Genomic DNA, 15915 nt, shown 5'->3' with positions numbered 1-15915 from the left:
ATGCAAGTTACAATGTATTTTGCTGTTTTGGCTTCTTTTTTTGTGTGTGTGTGTTGTATGGGCAAGTGAATATCTTTTTATGTTGTAATTTGTAGATTTTCATATGTACTAGTACAATTAGATGTTGAAATATGTATGAAGTATTAGATGCTATTTTGTCTTGTATTTAGCTTTAAGATGCATGTTAATTGGGTTTATTTTATATTATCAATCTAGTCCTCAAGATGCATGTTAATTGATTTCTTTGATCAACTAAAAATTCTAACAGGTACATCAGCCAATGGGAAGCCTCAAATCTAGAATGATGTTTTCATATTGTGGATTCTTTCATAACTTAGTTCATGCCTTTTCTAGTAAATTTTGGTTATTTTTTTGCATCTTTTTGGTGCATCAGTTGTGCACTTTATCTTGGCAATCTACTTTTACTGCAGAAGCAATAGAAGATGGGTTTTGTGTGTTTAAATTATCTATAGTTGGTATGGGTAAACAATGGAACATTTAACCAATTATTTGATGCACTTCAAAGAAATAACTTAAGTGTTAAGTCCTTCAAAATTTAAGATCTTTAGGTGATACAAATTTTAGCATTTTAGTTTACTATTTAATGGGATACAACGAATAAAGAAAATTAAAACGCACAAATTGGTTGAACATTTAACCAATTATTTGATGCACCGACAAAATGGCCATCCATCGTTTTGATTTTTTGTTGTAAACTTTTTGGTGTTAATGTATTATGTATTGGAAGTTATGTTATACTTGAAAGTTGATACTCAAGCAATGGAGTTGATTTGTTTGGTAATGGGAGTTGGATGTTTATTGTCCTACATTTGTGTACAAGTGTAAAGAAAATATGCACACTATTATGCACCTTTTGCATATCTCTGTACACTGTTTTAAAGTTGAATAAAAGTGAACAATGTACACTAGGGAAGAACTCGCATGTTCCACTGGATATGAGGCTTTAACGTGGATTGTGTTCTTAGTGAGAGGGATAATGTGGTCCATGGATAATGATAAGGCAAAAATTATGAGCAAAACTCTTCTTATCTATGCTACAAAGAGGAATATACAAGGTTTGAAAAATTAGGTCTGGCGGACGATTAGTAGATGGCCAAGCAAATAAAATGATTTCTAATTTCTTTAATCTCAGAAATTGTCTTGATCTCAAAAATGCACTGGTCTTTTAGAGACAATGAGAACTACAAAAATAGAGTTACAAAAACGTATTTTTTTACTTCATTGATTATATTCTTCTCATCCTATCACAATATTCAACATCACAACAAAATACATGGGATCAACTTGTTCAACATTCTCAACACAGCAACAAAACCTTTCTATATATTAATTTTTTGCAAAACTTCTATCCACTACAAATAAGATCTCTCAATAAGCATTACACAGAAATCCAATGCCTTCTATCTTCTAAATACTTTAGGATCTAGCTTCTCCTTTCTTAATACTTCTGCCATATCTCTGCAAAATTTGTTGTCTTCTCTCTTGATACTTCTGCCAATATCTCTGCAAGGTGAGAGTACATATAGAGAAAATAATTGTAGTTACATGATAGAACAATCTAGTTTAAAGATCTCTCCTTAGGAAGTACACTCGTTCAACTCAAAAATGAAAAAATACCATCTAAAATTTATTTACAAAAAAATACAATTAGTAATCGATAGATCCCAAGATCCTTTTCAATTCAATTCAGCTAAAGACATCGTTCATAAAAAATGCACTTTCTTCTTATTGCGCCTCTATTTATTTATTTATGTTCTCGTCTTCCTTAAAGATAAGAACTTTATGAAAGATGTTAAACTATTTTCATAAAATAAAAAAAAAAAAAAATTAAAAAATTAAAAAATTAAAAAATTAAAAAATTAAAAAAAAAAAAAAAAAAAAAAAAAAGATGTTAAACCAGGTACCAAGAGTGACAAAAAACTGCAACAAGAAAGCCTCTGTTTCTTCTCAAAATCAGCAAGATAATCAAATAAGAGAGAGTTTCGGCAACATAAGCAAAATAATCAACATAATCAACAAGATAACTAGGTTTCTATTCCCATCCTCTGAATCTCTATCATCAACCTGCTTTCTGCTAGGTGGTGGACAGTTCTTCCACGTACAACAACTTTTTTCATCCTGAGAATCAACATGGAACATTTTAAGACATTTGAAAATCAATAGCTCACCGCTTAGCAAAACACCATAAGATCCCAACAGCAAAGTAAAAGAACAGTAGCTTACATAGTTCTAGGATGGATGCCGCCAGATGAAACTAAAAGAAAAGCCAAAACAAGTTATCCCCACCACCCATCCCAAAAGCGTAAAACAAAAACCATAGGAAACAGACGCCGCCCTGTATTTCCTACCCAAGAGACACGCACAACCCAAAACCAAGAGCAAATAAGGATTAACAACCACAGAAGAACACAGATAATGATGGAATACCCAGAACAAAAATACAGTGAAAAAAAATCCAAATAGACAGTAAAGGCAGAAACTTTCCTGAGAAACAAACAGAAAAACTCTGCAGGAAAATTTCGAAAGAACCAAAACCAAAAGAAATAGAAATTGCACAACAAACAGACCTAAAAGACCAAACAGGGAGATTTAGTGGATGGTGGGCGTCGGCACTGCTTCGTGGTGGCCGGAGCTGAACAGTGGTGGTGGGAGTTGAACGGTGATGGTGGGATAGGGTGGAGGGAAAAAAATTTGGGGGAGAGAGTGAAGAGGGAAAATAAAAATGAAAATGAAAATGGGCGTGCTTTGTTTCTTTCTTTTATGTAATTTTTTTTTTTTTTTAATAAAACGTAGTTAACCCGAGTTGGGTTAACCACTGAAAATGTGGACACCATGCGGACATAATGCTACTCCGCAGCATTACTCAACTCAACTAGGGAGGGCTTAAGGCCCCGTTTACTAACCTCCTCCCCTTCCTCTCCCTTTATTTTAACCTCTTCCAAAAAAACATCAACTTCAAAATATTCTTAACCTTTTTACTTTTTATATCACATCAAACAATTTTTTATTATTATTTAAATAAAAAAACCCACTTCAATACAAAATTTTTCCACTTTTCCATATAAATTCTTTCTACTTTATATCACATCAATCACTTTTTACTTTTACTCAACAAAAAAATTCCTCCAAAGGGAGGGGAGGGAAGGGGATGGGCGTTACTAAACGGGGCCGGATTTGATTCTTGTACAACACCAATACAACAACTGCACAACAACCCCTTACATGAGGGTAGACCCTAACATGTGGGACTCACCCTCATGTAAGGGATTGTTATACAGTTGTTGTATCGGTGTTGTAAATCTAACATTTTTCTTAATATATATACATAATTGAGATTCGATGAAGGGATATGAAAAGTTTATAACTTTTTATAATTATTGTACAATTTTAATTAATAATTTTTAAAAAAAAAATTAATTAATAGATATGTAAGATTGAAAAGAAATATTTTTTGCACACACTTTTATACACACAGTTTTACGTGACAATTTGTTTTAATTTTTTATTTTTAAACAAAATGTGTACAATAAAATCTTGTCACGTAAAACTTTTTGTACAAAGTGTGTACAAAAATATTTTTTTACATAAAAAACAGATTTAATAATTATTTTTTTTTAAAAAAAATTATTAAAATTATACAACAATCATTTTCATCTAATGAACTATGAACTATGATTATCATTTGCCCTGCACCCTAGGATGTATGGGGGGACTCTATGTCTTGCTTTCAAAAATGCAACTTTTTTAGTAATTCCTTCAAATCCCTTCTTGAGGTTTGTATGTAAGGTGGTTAAAAATTATATCTTGGAATGACAAAATATCATATCTGTATAAAAGTATTTACGCCAAGAAGTAATCTTTGAAATTTGTCTTTTTTTTTTTTTTTTTTTTTTTTTTTTGAGTTTGGAAGAGTGCGGATTTTCTAAAAATGGAGTCTTATGATACATATTATGGGAATCATTTATGATAATCATCCATGAGCAATGCTAATACAACTTTAATGATAAACAACCCAACCAACACATCCAAATCATAAGAGATAAGAGTTCTCAACTAAATACAGGAGTCCTAAATCAAATAGCTAGCAATTTTTAATGGACTCCTCTTCGGCTGTGTCTTTTTCATCAGATAAGGTTATTGTATCGTTTACTACTTCTATCATTTGCATGTCCAGCCTTCCACAACAACCTTGTCCTCAATGTTGAAATTAGAAAATTGCTGTTAGTAAGTTCCTGAATCTTTCCCTTTTTGCTCATATTCAATCTATACCTCCCACATGGACATGGACTCTTCAACCGTGCCACCTCCTTCAATTGAAAACACTTGCAGATGTTGACATTGACGTTCAGGGTTAAACCTTTCATTTAAATTGAAACAAAGCTCGATCAGCTTATGCATCTCATCCCAAGTCAATTGTTTAAATTTAGTGACTGGGTTGGGTCGCATGTTTGGGGGTTTGTCGGTAAAGCACCTTTGGGTTCCGGATTAAACGATCATCCTGCGGATGTGCGGGTTCAATGGTCTCTCTAAGTGTCTTTGGGGTTCAATGGTCTCTCTTGAAAATTTGCCTCTAATTTTTCAATTCATTCCTTGTTGATAGCCATTGGGGTTTTTGGTTATTTAATAAATAAGCTCGAAAATGTTATAGAGACACTTTGAGTTAATTAGCTTCGAGAGCGTTACAACCATGGCTCTGTTTTGCTGAATTCGGGTGGGTGATGGAACGGTTTTCAATGTTTGGTTGTTTGCCTGTGTGGGGTTTAATAAGAGGGGTTGTGCAGTTTTGGATGGGTTGTTCTGTTTTGGTTTCTTTTTGGTCTGGAGCTGTCAGTGGTTAAAATAAAATCTGGTTGTTCTATGGTGGAGCTTTCGGTGGGTTTGATTTGAATGAGGAAATTTTTTTTTTTTTTTTTTTTTAACTGGTTTGGATTTTTTTTCTGGGTTGTTGGAATGGAGTGGCTAATGGACCTGACTTTGATATTGATTTTTTAGTTAAAATATTCTTGGCCCAAAGTAAATAATAGTAATAAACTTAAACAACTCACAAAGATAGATAGAGTAGAAACTCTCCGTTTTTTTTTTTATTTTTTATTTTTTAAAAAATATATGAAAAAAAAAAAAAAAAACAAGGCCGAAACAGCCGTCTAAAGTAAAAACTATAAATGAAAATATACAGAGACAATGCTTTCAAAGATGTAGATTTATTGATTAATGACACAAATGCTAAGAATTAGGCCTATCAGCAAATGTGATTTAGTGTGTCCTAAAGACTCACATACCTAAACATAGAGAAGTTACAAATACCAAAAAAGTCTAAAAAAAAAAGTTCAAAGACAGTAACATAAATAACCGATAGACAATTGAGGATGGTGGGGTGGGAGCCGTCACTTGACCTTTAATTTGAAGAGGGCCAGCTTATTCCAATAGTGGATGTCCTTTTCGAGGTTGGTTTGGGTGATTGAAAATTTTTCAAAAAAGTAATTAACTTGGAAATGAAAGCTAGACATAGGGATTTAAATAAACTAGTCCGTTCGACAGTTCGCTCGATACCCGCTCTGTTTAGCCTGATCCGAACTCGAGCTCGATACTGTAGAAACTCGATCGTTACTGTAGAAACCCGCTCGATTAATAAGTGATACATACCCGACTCGCTCGACAAAATTCGATAGGGGCTCGCGAGCTCAACTCGTTTAAAGTTCGATCGGATCGCTCGCCCGGCTCGTTAGTTCAACTCGTTAGCTCGTTCATATCTTACATATATATTAGTAAATAGTAAAATATAGTATAATATATATAGTATTACATATTAATTATAATACTTTGATAACAATATTTTGTATGTTAAATTAACATATTAAGTTATTAATAGTTAGTATATAACAATATAACAATATTAAATAGTTAGCATATATATATATATATATATAAACACATATATCACATCACACATGGTTAACAATAGTTATATATTATACTTATATTTTAGTTACTTAGTTATATAGAATATATTAAACTTACTATTTGTTCACGTTATACATATACCATAGTTTATACTCTCTACTTATATATAATAACATATTGTTAATTTGTTACTTATAAACTATAGTTATGTACTATATTTTATATTATGCCTTATATAGTTACATATTATATATTTTGGTTATTAATAAATGCATAGAGGTTGTTCATAAACTTGAGCTTGAATTATGCTTTGATTACTCATTGAAAAATTTAATAGTCTATATCGAGCTCTAATTGAGCCGAGCTTGTCCAGTAGCCCGGCTCGGCTCGAATGTCATTTTCAACGAACTCGAGCTTGAGTTCGAGCTCGCCCGAGTTCTAAACGAGCCGAGCTTGAACATGCAATTTATAGCTCGGCTCGAATTCAAGCTCGACTATCTAGGCTCAACTCATAAATGAGCCAGTCTTGAAATCTTCAAACTCGACTCGGCTCGACTCGATTACATTCCTAGCCTAGACATAATGCATACAAACATACTGCTTCTATAGTTCTATTTTAAAGAGAAGTAGCATGAGAGATCCGCAATTTATTTATTTATTTACTTACTTTTTTATTAGTCAATGAGAGATTACAATCGTGCACCCTGATTTCTTCTCAAAATAGATAGCTAAAATGAAACTTCAAATATAACCCACTGAGAAAAATGAAGAAATACAACTCCCATTGTGTCATGGATTGGGAATTTGAGGCACTTCTGTCTCTGGGGGGAGCTTCTTCTTCTTGCTCTGTTTTACCTCTCCATAAAAGTACGAAGCAAAGCCCCAAAGAGAAAGTACCAGAGCAACTCCTTTTTCTGCTTGAAACTTTTCTTGGTAGAAAATAACAGCAAGGACCTCTGTAACTGGGAGTAGAACAGCGATTACAACAGCAGATAGCAAAGACGAGGCACAGAAGATGATTCCAATCGCTCCCAAGAAGAAACCCTGCCAAATAATCGCACTCCATACTAGCACCACATAGTACTTTGTTTCCCCGAGCTCGAATTCCCTCGCCTCTCTTGGAATTGCCTACAAATTAAAGTATATATATATATATATATATATATATATATATATATATATATATTGACTTCATGAAATACCCATATATAGCTACAATATAGAATCGTTTTCTTGTTGAAACTTCTCATTTTTATTGGCTTTAAATTAACTTCCATTATATTCTCTCTCCGCATAAATCGTATATAAAGTAACAGTTTAATTCCTCTAACTCACTTTTTAGCATATAATTAAGTCAAAAGGCCGGCAAGAGATTCTACGTACGCACCTTAAAGTCCTTGTTAATGAGCATCCCTACTGTGCAAAGAAGAGTCGCAAACAAAGACATCACTATCTGAACCTCCATCACCAGCGAATACGTAATTTCCTGCTTGGCCTTCTTGTACGTCAACTCAATCAACGGCAACAGAAACCCATATAGCGCGGCGGCTGCTACCGTCATGAGAAACCCAACCAAATACTGCTTATTTGATTCGCCCCCCGGACGGTCGTTACTCGTGTGTAAAGCCAGAACACTCGGTCCAATGGTCAGCAAAACCACCGCGTTGATCGAGTACGAGGTGAACTTTTGCCTCACCAAAAGGAAAGCGAACCCTGCCGTAAAAGCAAGCTGAGAGGCAATGATCAAAGAAGAGGTTGAAACGGGAAGGCGCGCCACGCCGTAGGCGTAGAGGTAGTCATCGAAGCCGGTGATGATTCCTATGCCAGCGGAGGCGATGAACAAAGGTGGCTTCATGAAGTAGAGTTTGGCTCTTGGGCCTTGGGTGCTACGGCGGTGAAAGTATGTGACGGTGAGGGGCAGGAGAACGATGGGCCAGCCGCCGGTTTCGAGCCAGCTGGAGAGCCACACTCGCTTGCCGCCGTGGATGAAGTAAAGCCTCATGATTAGTGGGCCCCCGCAGTTTCCGATAGATAATAGAACGCAGTTCAGTATGAGAAGGACTTTCTTCATGGCTATGTTACCTTGAGCTTCCAGTTACATGATATCGTGTAACTCAGTATCTCCCTCTCCCTCCCTCTTTATCTCTCTCGCGTGTCTCTGTGTGTGGTGAAAGAGGACAAGAGGTGACGAGCGTAGGTCCAGACTTTTGATCGGAGGAAGGCAATAGTCAAAGTGGCTGAATATAAAAATATCGAAATAGACAATATTTAAGGCTGGTCCAGATATTATCTGACAACCTTCACCTAGCTAGCTACAATTTCGAGGTGATCGAGACTAGAGAGGGCCTAATATATATATACATAATTGAGATTCGATGAAGGGATATGAAATGCTTATAATTTTTTATAATTATTGTAAAACTTTAACTAATAATTTTTTAAAAAAAAAATTAATTAATTAATAGATATATAAGACTGAAGAGAAATATTTTTTTCACATACTTTTCTATACACAATTTTACGTGGTACTTTGTTTTAATTTTTTTTTTTAAAACGAAGTGTGTACAAAAAAATCTTGTCATGTAAAACTTTATGTACGAAGTATGTACAAAAAATATTTTTCTACTTAAAAAACAGATTTAATAATTAATTTTTTTAAAAATAACTATGACAATTCAAGATTCCATCATTTCCGTGGGTCATCTTTTCTACAAGGTGCGTGATAGCTAGTTTTGCTCGCATTGCGGTCGTTTTATGGGTACTGCTATAAAAGTTGATTTAAGATAAGGATGCCGTCGATCTTTTCCTGAGCAATCAGATATATTTAACTTTTGTCTTTTAACCAGGACTGATGGTGGAGGTTCATTTTATTTCAAAAGTCTGCCTTATAGGCCCCGTTTGAAGGGGTTTTCAAACGGGCCATAGGCTTATGATAGATATTATATGGACCTCTTCTATATATTGTTTATATATTAATTTTTAAAAATTGATGTTTGAAAAATATACTAGATATAGGGTTATAACTTTAAGATAATTAAGCATCTTCGGCTGGAGATGGGCAATGATCTTTTCCCCTATATTTAGAGAAGTATTGAGAATTGACCAATTCAACTAGAGTAACCTTATTAACCGGGCTTGCTAAAAGGTGGAAAGAAGAGGTAAAATGTTACAGGGTACGGAGATTGGCGTCCCATAACATTTGATGTATAAAGATTGATTTTATAGTTAGAGAACCATGTCACATAAGCTAGTGATGTATATATATTGTATAGCATTACATGTACTCTAGAGTGCAGTAAGGCCTTCACTTATTTAGTCGGCCAAGCATCTATTAGTTCTTCATATCAACTCAAGAGTACTTTATCATAAGATATGTCATTTTTTCGAAATGTAATTTCATTTCAACTCAATCTTATGGCAAGCCTATTATAAGACGAGATATCATATGTTTACAATTTTTATATAATTTTTGTACAGCTTCAATAATTTTTTTTTAAAAAAAAAAAAAAAATCAATCTTGAATATGTAAGACCTACATAGAGAAAAAGAAATACAATGATTAGTTTGAAAAAAATAAAAAAAATTGTTAGAATTTTATAAAAATTATATAAAAATTGTAAAGGTATCATATCTAAGACACCTTATGTTGTTTATTAGTGAACCGCTATTATTATTATTACTTATAGCTACATTAATAAATGAATCATTTAGTCGGTTATGTTTCAAACAACTTAGTTCTTGCAAGGAGGCTTAGCATTCTTCGAAGAATAATGATTCAATACCATCTAAATATACAACTTTTCACCATCTTACCTATGTGGTAAGGTGATCCCTTACTATTTTTTGAGTTTTTTTTATTTTTTAAAAATAAATTAAAGTGGGGGCTACCTTGCCACATAAATAAGGTGGTGAAAAATTGTATATTTAAGTAGTAGTGAATCATTAATCTTCTTCGAAATATCCCACCATAAAAGGTTCTGGATTCTTTGAATTAATTATCCTATCGTTATTTCACTATTTGCTTTATGAAGCGCATGGAGGAGAGGAGATCGATGTTTCATGCCATGAACGCACAGTTTGATAGCACCATGGTCGGTCAAGGGGGTGGCGGGCATAACGAGGAATCGTCATCAAGAAAGAAAAGTGCAAATTAGTGCACAGTTATGGCTGAGAAAAATCCTTAAATATTCAGGATTTTTGAATATTAAAATAAGATGAGTGCGAATTTTGTTCATGATCTTTTGGATAAGACTGAAGAAGAGGTTGGTTTGTGAAGTTTTAATTACTTTAGTGATTTCTTAATTTTCCACGTCAACTTTATCAGAAATTTTAACCTTTTATTTTATGTCATTTTCTACTTCTCATCTACCTCATCTTTGATCTCCGTTAACGTTATTCTCTACAAAATTAATATTTGTTTAAAATACATGTAATTTATTATATGCATTTTTAATAGAGCTAGTGCGTACGTAATTGACACACATATTTATAAAATACACGTGAAAATTACATATTTTAAAAATAAATATCAATTTAATAAAATAAAATTTTAAATAAGTCTTTGATTTTCTAATGAAGTGGAGGGACGTAATTGGCTTAATTTAAAACAAAAACAATAGAAAGAAAGAAAATGATGTATTAGATTTTGGTACCGATGAGATTTTGGTGGTGGTCGACTGTTTAAACGTGAAGGTCAACTACATCGTTTAAAAGAAGTTCGAATGCGTCTGCCTTCTTTGAAAAATGATTTAAATAATTTTTCAAAATTTACTAAGCAATTTTGGTTAAACGAAAATTATTTTTCGGTTGACTATTATTTTCGTTCCTACCAAACACTGAAAAATATCAAAATCATTGTTCAAAAATTATTTTACGCCGAAACAAACGGAGCATTAATTGAAAGAGATTGAAATTTCAAGCAAATGCTGCTCGTAAAAATGAATTAAGCAAAGCTAGCTCTTTTTTATCTATCTTGTTATCTGGGCGTGTGAGGCATTTGGACCTTAGCGCGCGCGCGCACACACACACACACACACACACACACACACACACACATATATATATATATATATGTGAAACAACCGATCGATTAAAGATCCTGGAGGTATGTTTTATGTTTTCTAACAAAAACCATGCACGGTGAGTTTAATGTCAGTTGATCTTGGCTAGTTTACATGAATTCTGAATTTTATGTAAGTTATGCTCCATTTATTTTGACGTAAAATGATTTTTGTCGTAAATTAATTTCGACGAAATCATTTTAAAAAAAAAATGATTTTTTCGAAAATATTTTTCGTTGTTTAGCTCGCACGAAAAAATTACAAAAATACAAAAATTAGAGTTTAGCAAATGCCGCCGGAATCCATCAAAGTCCGGTCGCCGTTGCCGGATTCCGGCGAGAAAGTTTGACCGGATCCGGCCCAATCAATGGCAGGATCCTGGCCGGATCCCGGCCGTTTTGGCCAAATCCGACAAAAGTCGGTCGAATTCTGGTGGCCGGCATCCAGCACTGGTAGGATACCAACGACCAGATGTTGTCGGACTCCGGCCCGGTTGGATTCCGACGATCGACAATTGCTAAATTCTGACAATCGGATATCAAACGTGCGTGTAAGAACGAAGAGTTTAATTTCGAAAAACGATTTATGGTTTTAAAAATCGTAAAATCGTTTTCCGAAAATTAAAAAAGCTTTTTCCTTCAAACTGAAAACGATTTTCGTTGACCATTATTTTCGCCCCTACCAAACACCATAAAATGTCAAAATCATTTTTCAGAAATCATTTTACGCCGAAACAAACGAAACATTAATCTCTAATTTTTTTTTTTAATATATACCTCTTCCGGTTGATCTATACAGTAAGCTATTGTCCTAAGATGGAGGAATGATAGGCAGGGGCAAACCAACAGCCCCTGCCCCCCCCCCCCCCCCCCCCCCTTTTCATTAAAAGATAGTTTTTATAATTAAAAACAATTTCTAATGTCCCATTAGAAGTTGCTTTTGATTAAAAATATATATATATTTTTTAATAAAATAGCTTGTTGGAGGCCGGTTGGTTTGCCCCCAATTATTATTTCCCCCTAAGATGATACAAACAGTTAACAATCCGTCGGAAAATAATACTTGGGGGATGTTTTACCGTCTCAACAAACTTTTTTAATAGAAAAATAATTTTTTGATAAAAAATAACTTTTGATGTGACATTAGAAGCTGTTTTTGATTAAAATATTTTTATTTAAATGAAAAGTGCCGTGCAGGGCAGGCTGGATTGCCCTGTTTATCCCTGCTCCAATCCGCCTGGTGCTGCATCATAGGCACAGTGAGAAGAAAAGAAAAAAAGAAAAAGAAAAAAAAAAAACAGCAATTGAATGCAGGCTTTATTTGTCTTTACTGGGAAATGATAAATATACAACCCCATCATAACTTTGGCACAACCCCCACTCACAATGAGGTGGAGCTCACGTGTATGGGCCCCACCTCATTGTGAGTGGATTGTGCCAAAGTTGTACAAAGGGTTGTACCCCAATCATCCCCGTCTTTACTTCCTTAAAAAAGCTTTATTATTTAAGAGAAATGATTCATACACTCATTTCTCACAATAGCCCCACAACAAGTTGACGTGGCTGATAATATTTTATTATTTTTTTTGTTTCGTTTTCATTTCTTTTTGTAAAAAAATAATAAAATATTACCAACCACATCAGCTTGTTATGGGGCTGTTGTGAGAAATGAGTGTAAGAATCATTTCTCATTATTATTAATTATTTAAATAATAAGAACTCCTCGTAGAGGAATTTTATCAAACACTTTTCTTCTTGTTCTTTGGCCCATCATCAGCCAGACAGCCACCTTTGACTATTGCCTTCCTCCGATCACAAAATCTGGACCTACGCTTTTGTCATCTCTTGTCCTCTTTCACCACATGTTCTAATAATTATCATCTAGGAGCGCGCACACAGAGATAAACGAGAGAGAGAAAAAGAGAGAGTGCGAGAGATAGAGTTAATTCCGCAATATCATGGAACTGGAAGCTCAAGGTAACACTGCCGTGAAGAAAGTCCTTCTCATACTGAACTGCATCCTATTATCTATCGGCAACTGCGGCGGCCCACTAATCATGAGGCTTTACTTCATCCACGGCGGCAAGCGAGTGTGGCTCTCCAGCTGGCTAGAAACCGGCGGCTGGCCCATCGTTCTCCTGCCCCTCACCGTCACATACTTTCACCGCCGTAGCACCCAAGGCCCACGAGCCAAACTCTTCTTCATGAAGCCACCTTTGTTCATCGCCTCCGCAGGCATAGGAATCCTCACCGGCTTGGATGACTACCTCTATGCCTACGGCGTGGCACGCCTTCCCATTTCAACCACTTCTTTGATCGTTGCCTCTCACCTTGCTTTCACGGCGGGGTTTGCTTTCCTTTTGGTGAGGCAAAAGTTCACCTCGTATAAGATCAACGCGTTGGTTTTGCTGACCATTGGAGCTGGTGTTCTGGCTTTACACACGAGTAACGACCGTCCGGAGGGTGAATCAAATAAGCAGTATTTTGTTGGGTTTCTCACGACGCTTGGAGCCGCCGCGCTATATGGGTTTCTGTTGCCGTTGATTGAGTTGACGTACAAGAAGGCCAAGCAGGAAATTACGTATTCGCTGGTGATGGAGGTTCAGATAGTAATGTCTTTGTTTGCGACTCTTTTCTGCACAGTAGGGATGCTCATTAACAAGGACTTCAAGGTATGTGCGTCGATATCTCTCTCCCTCTTGCTGGCCAAATCATTATCCTTGACTAACTGACCGAAAAAGAAAAAGAAAATAAGACTAATTATCTTCTTAATTTTTGTCGTTCGGTTGTGTGAATGGCAGTTCACGGCCAAAAGTAGGGTAGGTAAGATATTTGTCCCAAAAAAAACAAAAAAAGAAAAGAAAAGAAAAGTAACCACCAATTTGGTGTATTGCAGTGTTGGAGGGCTAATATTTCATCCGCAACTTTTATATAATTTTTGTATAATTTTAATTTTATTTTTATGATCAATTATTGAATTATTTTTTTATATGTGAACCCTAAATATTTAATAGTTGATCTTAAAAAAAAAATGTTAGAATTGTTTAAAAATTGTGCAAGAAACATTACTCATATTGGAGACAGAGTTTGAAGAAAAAGACAAGCTAATGGGTACTGTTGAATCAAATGAACTCCAAATTTTCATCAAGGGCAAAAATTAATTTCAACTAAGCGTTTTGTTCTTGTAATGAAAAATACGCATTTAGATTCAAGGAGCCGGTTAGTTTAAGTAGAAGGCCAAAATTATTCAAAAAAATATGAAAAAATAATTTTACCCTTATTTTTAGACTAACCGGCTCTTCTTCAGTTCAAATGAACCTTAGAGGATCCTTGTCCGAAAAATAACAAGAAAATGCTTAAATGAGAAATTATACAGGTGGAAAATGGAGGCTTATTAGTGGCACCAAGAAAACAGTGACTCCAATATCACGAAGAAAAAAACAGGCTAAAGAAAATAAAACTGTAGAAATTAAATAAGCTTGTGTTTCTAATGTGTAGAAACTGGATAATAGAATGACCTATATACAGTAATTACAGAATAACAAAAAATTCATATTACCATAATATGTGGAGATCGAATATTATAGCACCAAGTATGATAATTATACTAACAGAGTTTAAAGCCAATCAAAGTGAGAATTAAGTTTAACAAAATAACGATTCTATTTCTATATTGTAGGCAATTCCAAGAGAGGCCAGGGAATTCGGGCTCGGGGAAACAAAGTACTATGTGGTGCTAGTATGGAGTGCTATTTTTTGGCAGGCTTTCTTCTTGGGAGCGATCGGAATCATCTTCTGTGCCTCGTCTTTGCTATCTGCTGTTGTAATCGCGGTTCTCCTCCCAGTGACGGAGGTCCTAGCTGTTATTTTCTACTACGAAAAGTTTCAGGCAGAAAAAGGAGTTGCTCTGGCGCTTTCTCTTTGGGGCTTTACTTCTTACTTTTATGGAGAGATAAAACATAGCAAGAATAAGAAGCCCACCCCAGTGACAGAAATGCCTCCAATTCCCAATCCATGACAAAACGGAAGTTGTTTTTCTTGAATCTACCAAGTGGGGCATATTTGAATCTGATAACTTCATTTGCTATCTATTTTGAAAAGAAATCAGGGTGCTCGATTATAATCTCATAAGAAACCTAATTTAGTTGTTTTGCTTTCTCATTGAAATTGTAAATTTTTTGAAATATCACTACTAAAAGGCCATGCCAATTTTCGCCAAGTTGTTCGGCTAATTTGGAGCTGCTCCAACTTTTATTTTTGTTGCTACTCCTACCTCGAGGTTTCACACGCTGTCATTTTTGTCTTCTTGCATCCAAGCTTCGGATTGGAATTTCTAACAATTTTCTGTCTAAATTGCTAACAATTTAGACAACACATTATGAGAGGTCCCATATAAGATCTACCTGCTCAAATAAATTTTAGATTGTCTGGCCACTTACTCAAAAATATAGGTTCCACGTGGGCTCTCTCACATGTACAGCCTAAAATGCTAACAATATCAATAGAAAATTGATGGAGATCCTTATACCCATGCTCCCCTATCCAAGCCCATCATGCATCTTTATCACAAGTGCTACTGCAATTCCTTTCTCCTTAATGATAAAAGAAAAAGTAATGCAAAACAACACATTTATCCCCACTTTTATTTCATTATGCTGACATGATAAAGTATAATAATTATTGGATTTTCTTTTTTAACAAGGACAGATCTAAAGACTACCATACCCTCCTATGTCAGCATAATAGAATAAAAATGAAATATTGACGTGATATGTTGCAAAAGAAGAAGACGCCAAGGGAAATAGAGCGATAGACATCTAATACTAACTAATAAAAAAGTAAATAAATGAATAAATATCTCATGCTACTTCTCTTCAAAATAGAGTTCTATGCGTTATGTCTAGCTTTCATTTCCATATGTTAGTCTTTTCAAA

The 15915-nt window shown here is 34.7% G+C and overlaps 2 protein-coding genes across 2 annotated transcripts; one reads left to right on the top strand and one right to left on the bottom strand.

Annotated features, from left to right (window-relative positions):
• Positions 1-6554: 6554 nt before the first annotated feature.
• Positions 6555-8084, bottom strand: LOC133871227 (purine permease 1-like). Its single transcript, XM_062308626.1, has 2 exons — positions 7310-8084; positions 6555-7050 (listed from the first exon to the last, which is right to left on the bottom strand). The coding sequence occupies exons 1-2, from the start codon at positions 7991-7993 to the stop codon at positions 6712-6714; spliced, it is 1023 nt and encodes a 340-aa protein (XP_062164610.1). The 5' UTR covers positions 7994-8084; the 3' UTR covers positions 6555-6711.
• Positions 8085-12727: 4643 nt separating this feature from the next.
• LOC133871806 (purine permease 3-like) lies at positions 12728-15133 on the top strand. Its single transcript, XM_062309229.1, has 2 exons — positions 12728-13653; positions 14661-15133. Exons 1-2 carry the CDS (start codon positions 12940-12942, stop codon positions 14997-14999), a joined length of 1053 nt encoding a protein of 350 aa, XP_062165213.1. The 5' UTR covers positions 12728-12939; the 3' UTR covers positions 15000-15133.
• The last annotated feature ends 782 nt before the right edge of the window (positions 15134-15915 follow it).

This window comes from Alnus glutinosa, chromosome 6 (genome assembly GCF_958979055.1).
Source record: "Alnus glutinosa chromosome 6, dhAlnGlut1.1, whole genome shotgun sequence".
NCBI classification, from domain to species: domain Eukaryota; kingdom Viridiplantae; phylum Streptophyta; class Magnoliopsida; order Fagales; family Betulaceae; genus Alnus; species Alnus glutinosa.
Note: the sequence above shows the minus strand (reverse complement) of the source record. Positions and strands in the feature narration are given on the sequence as shown.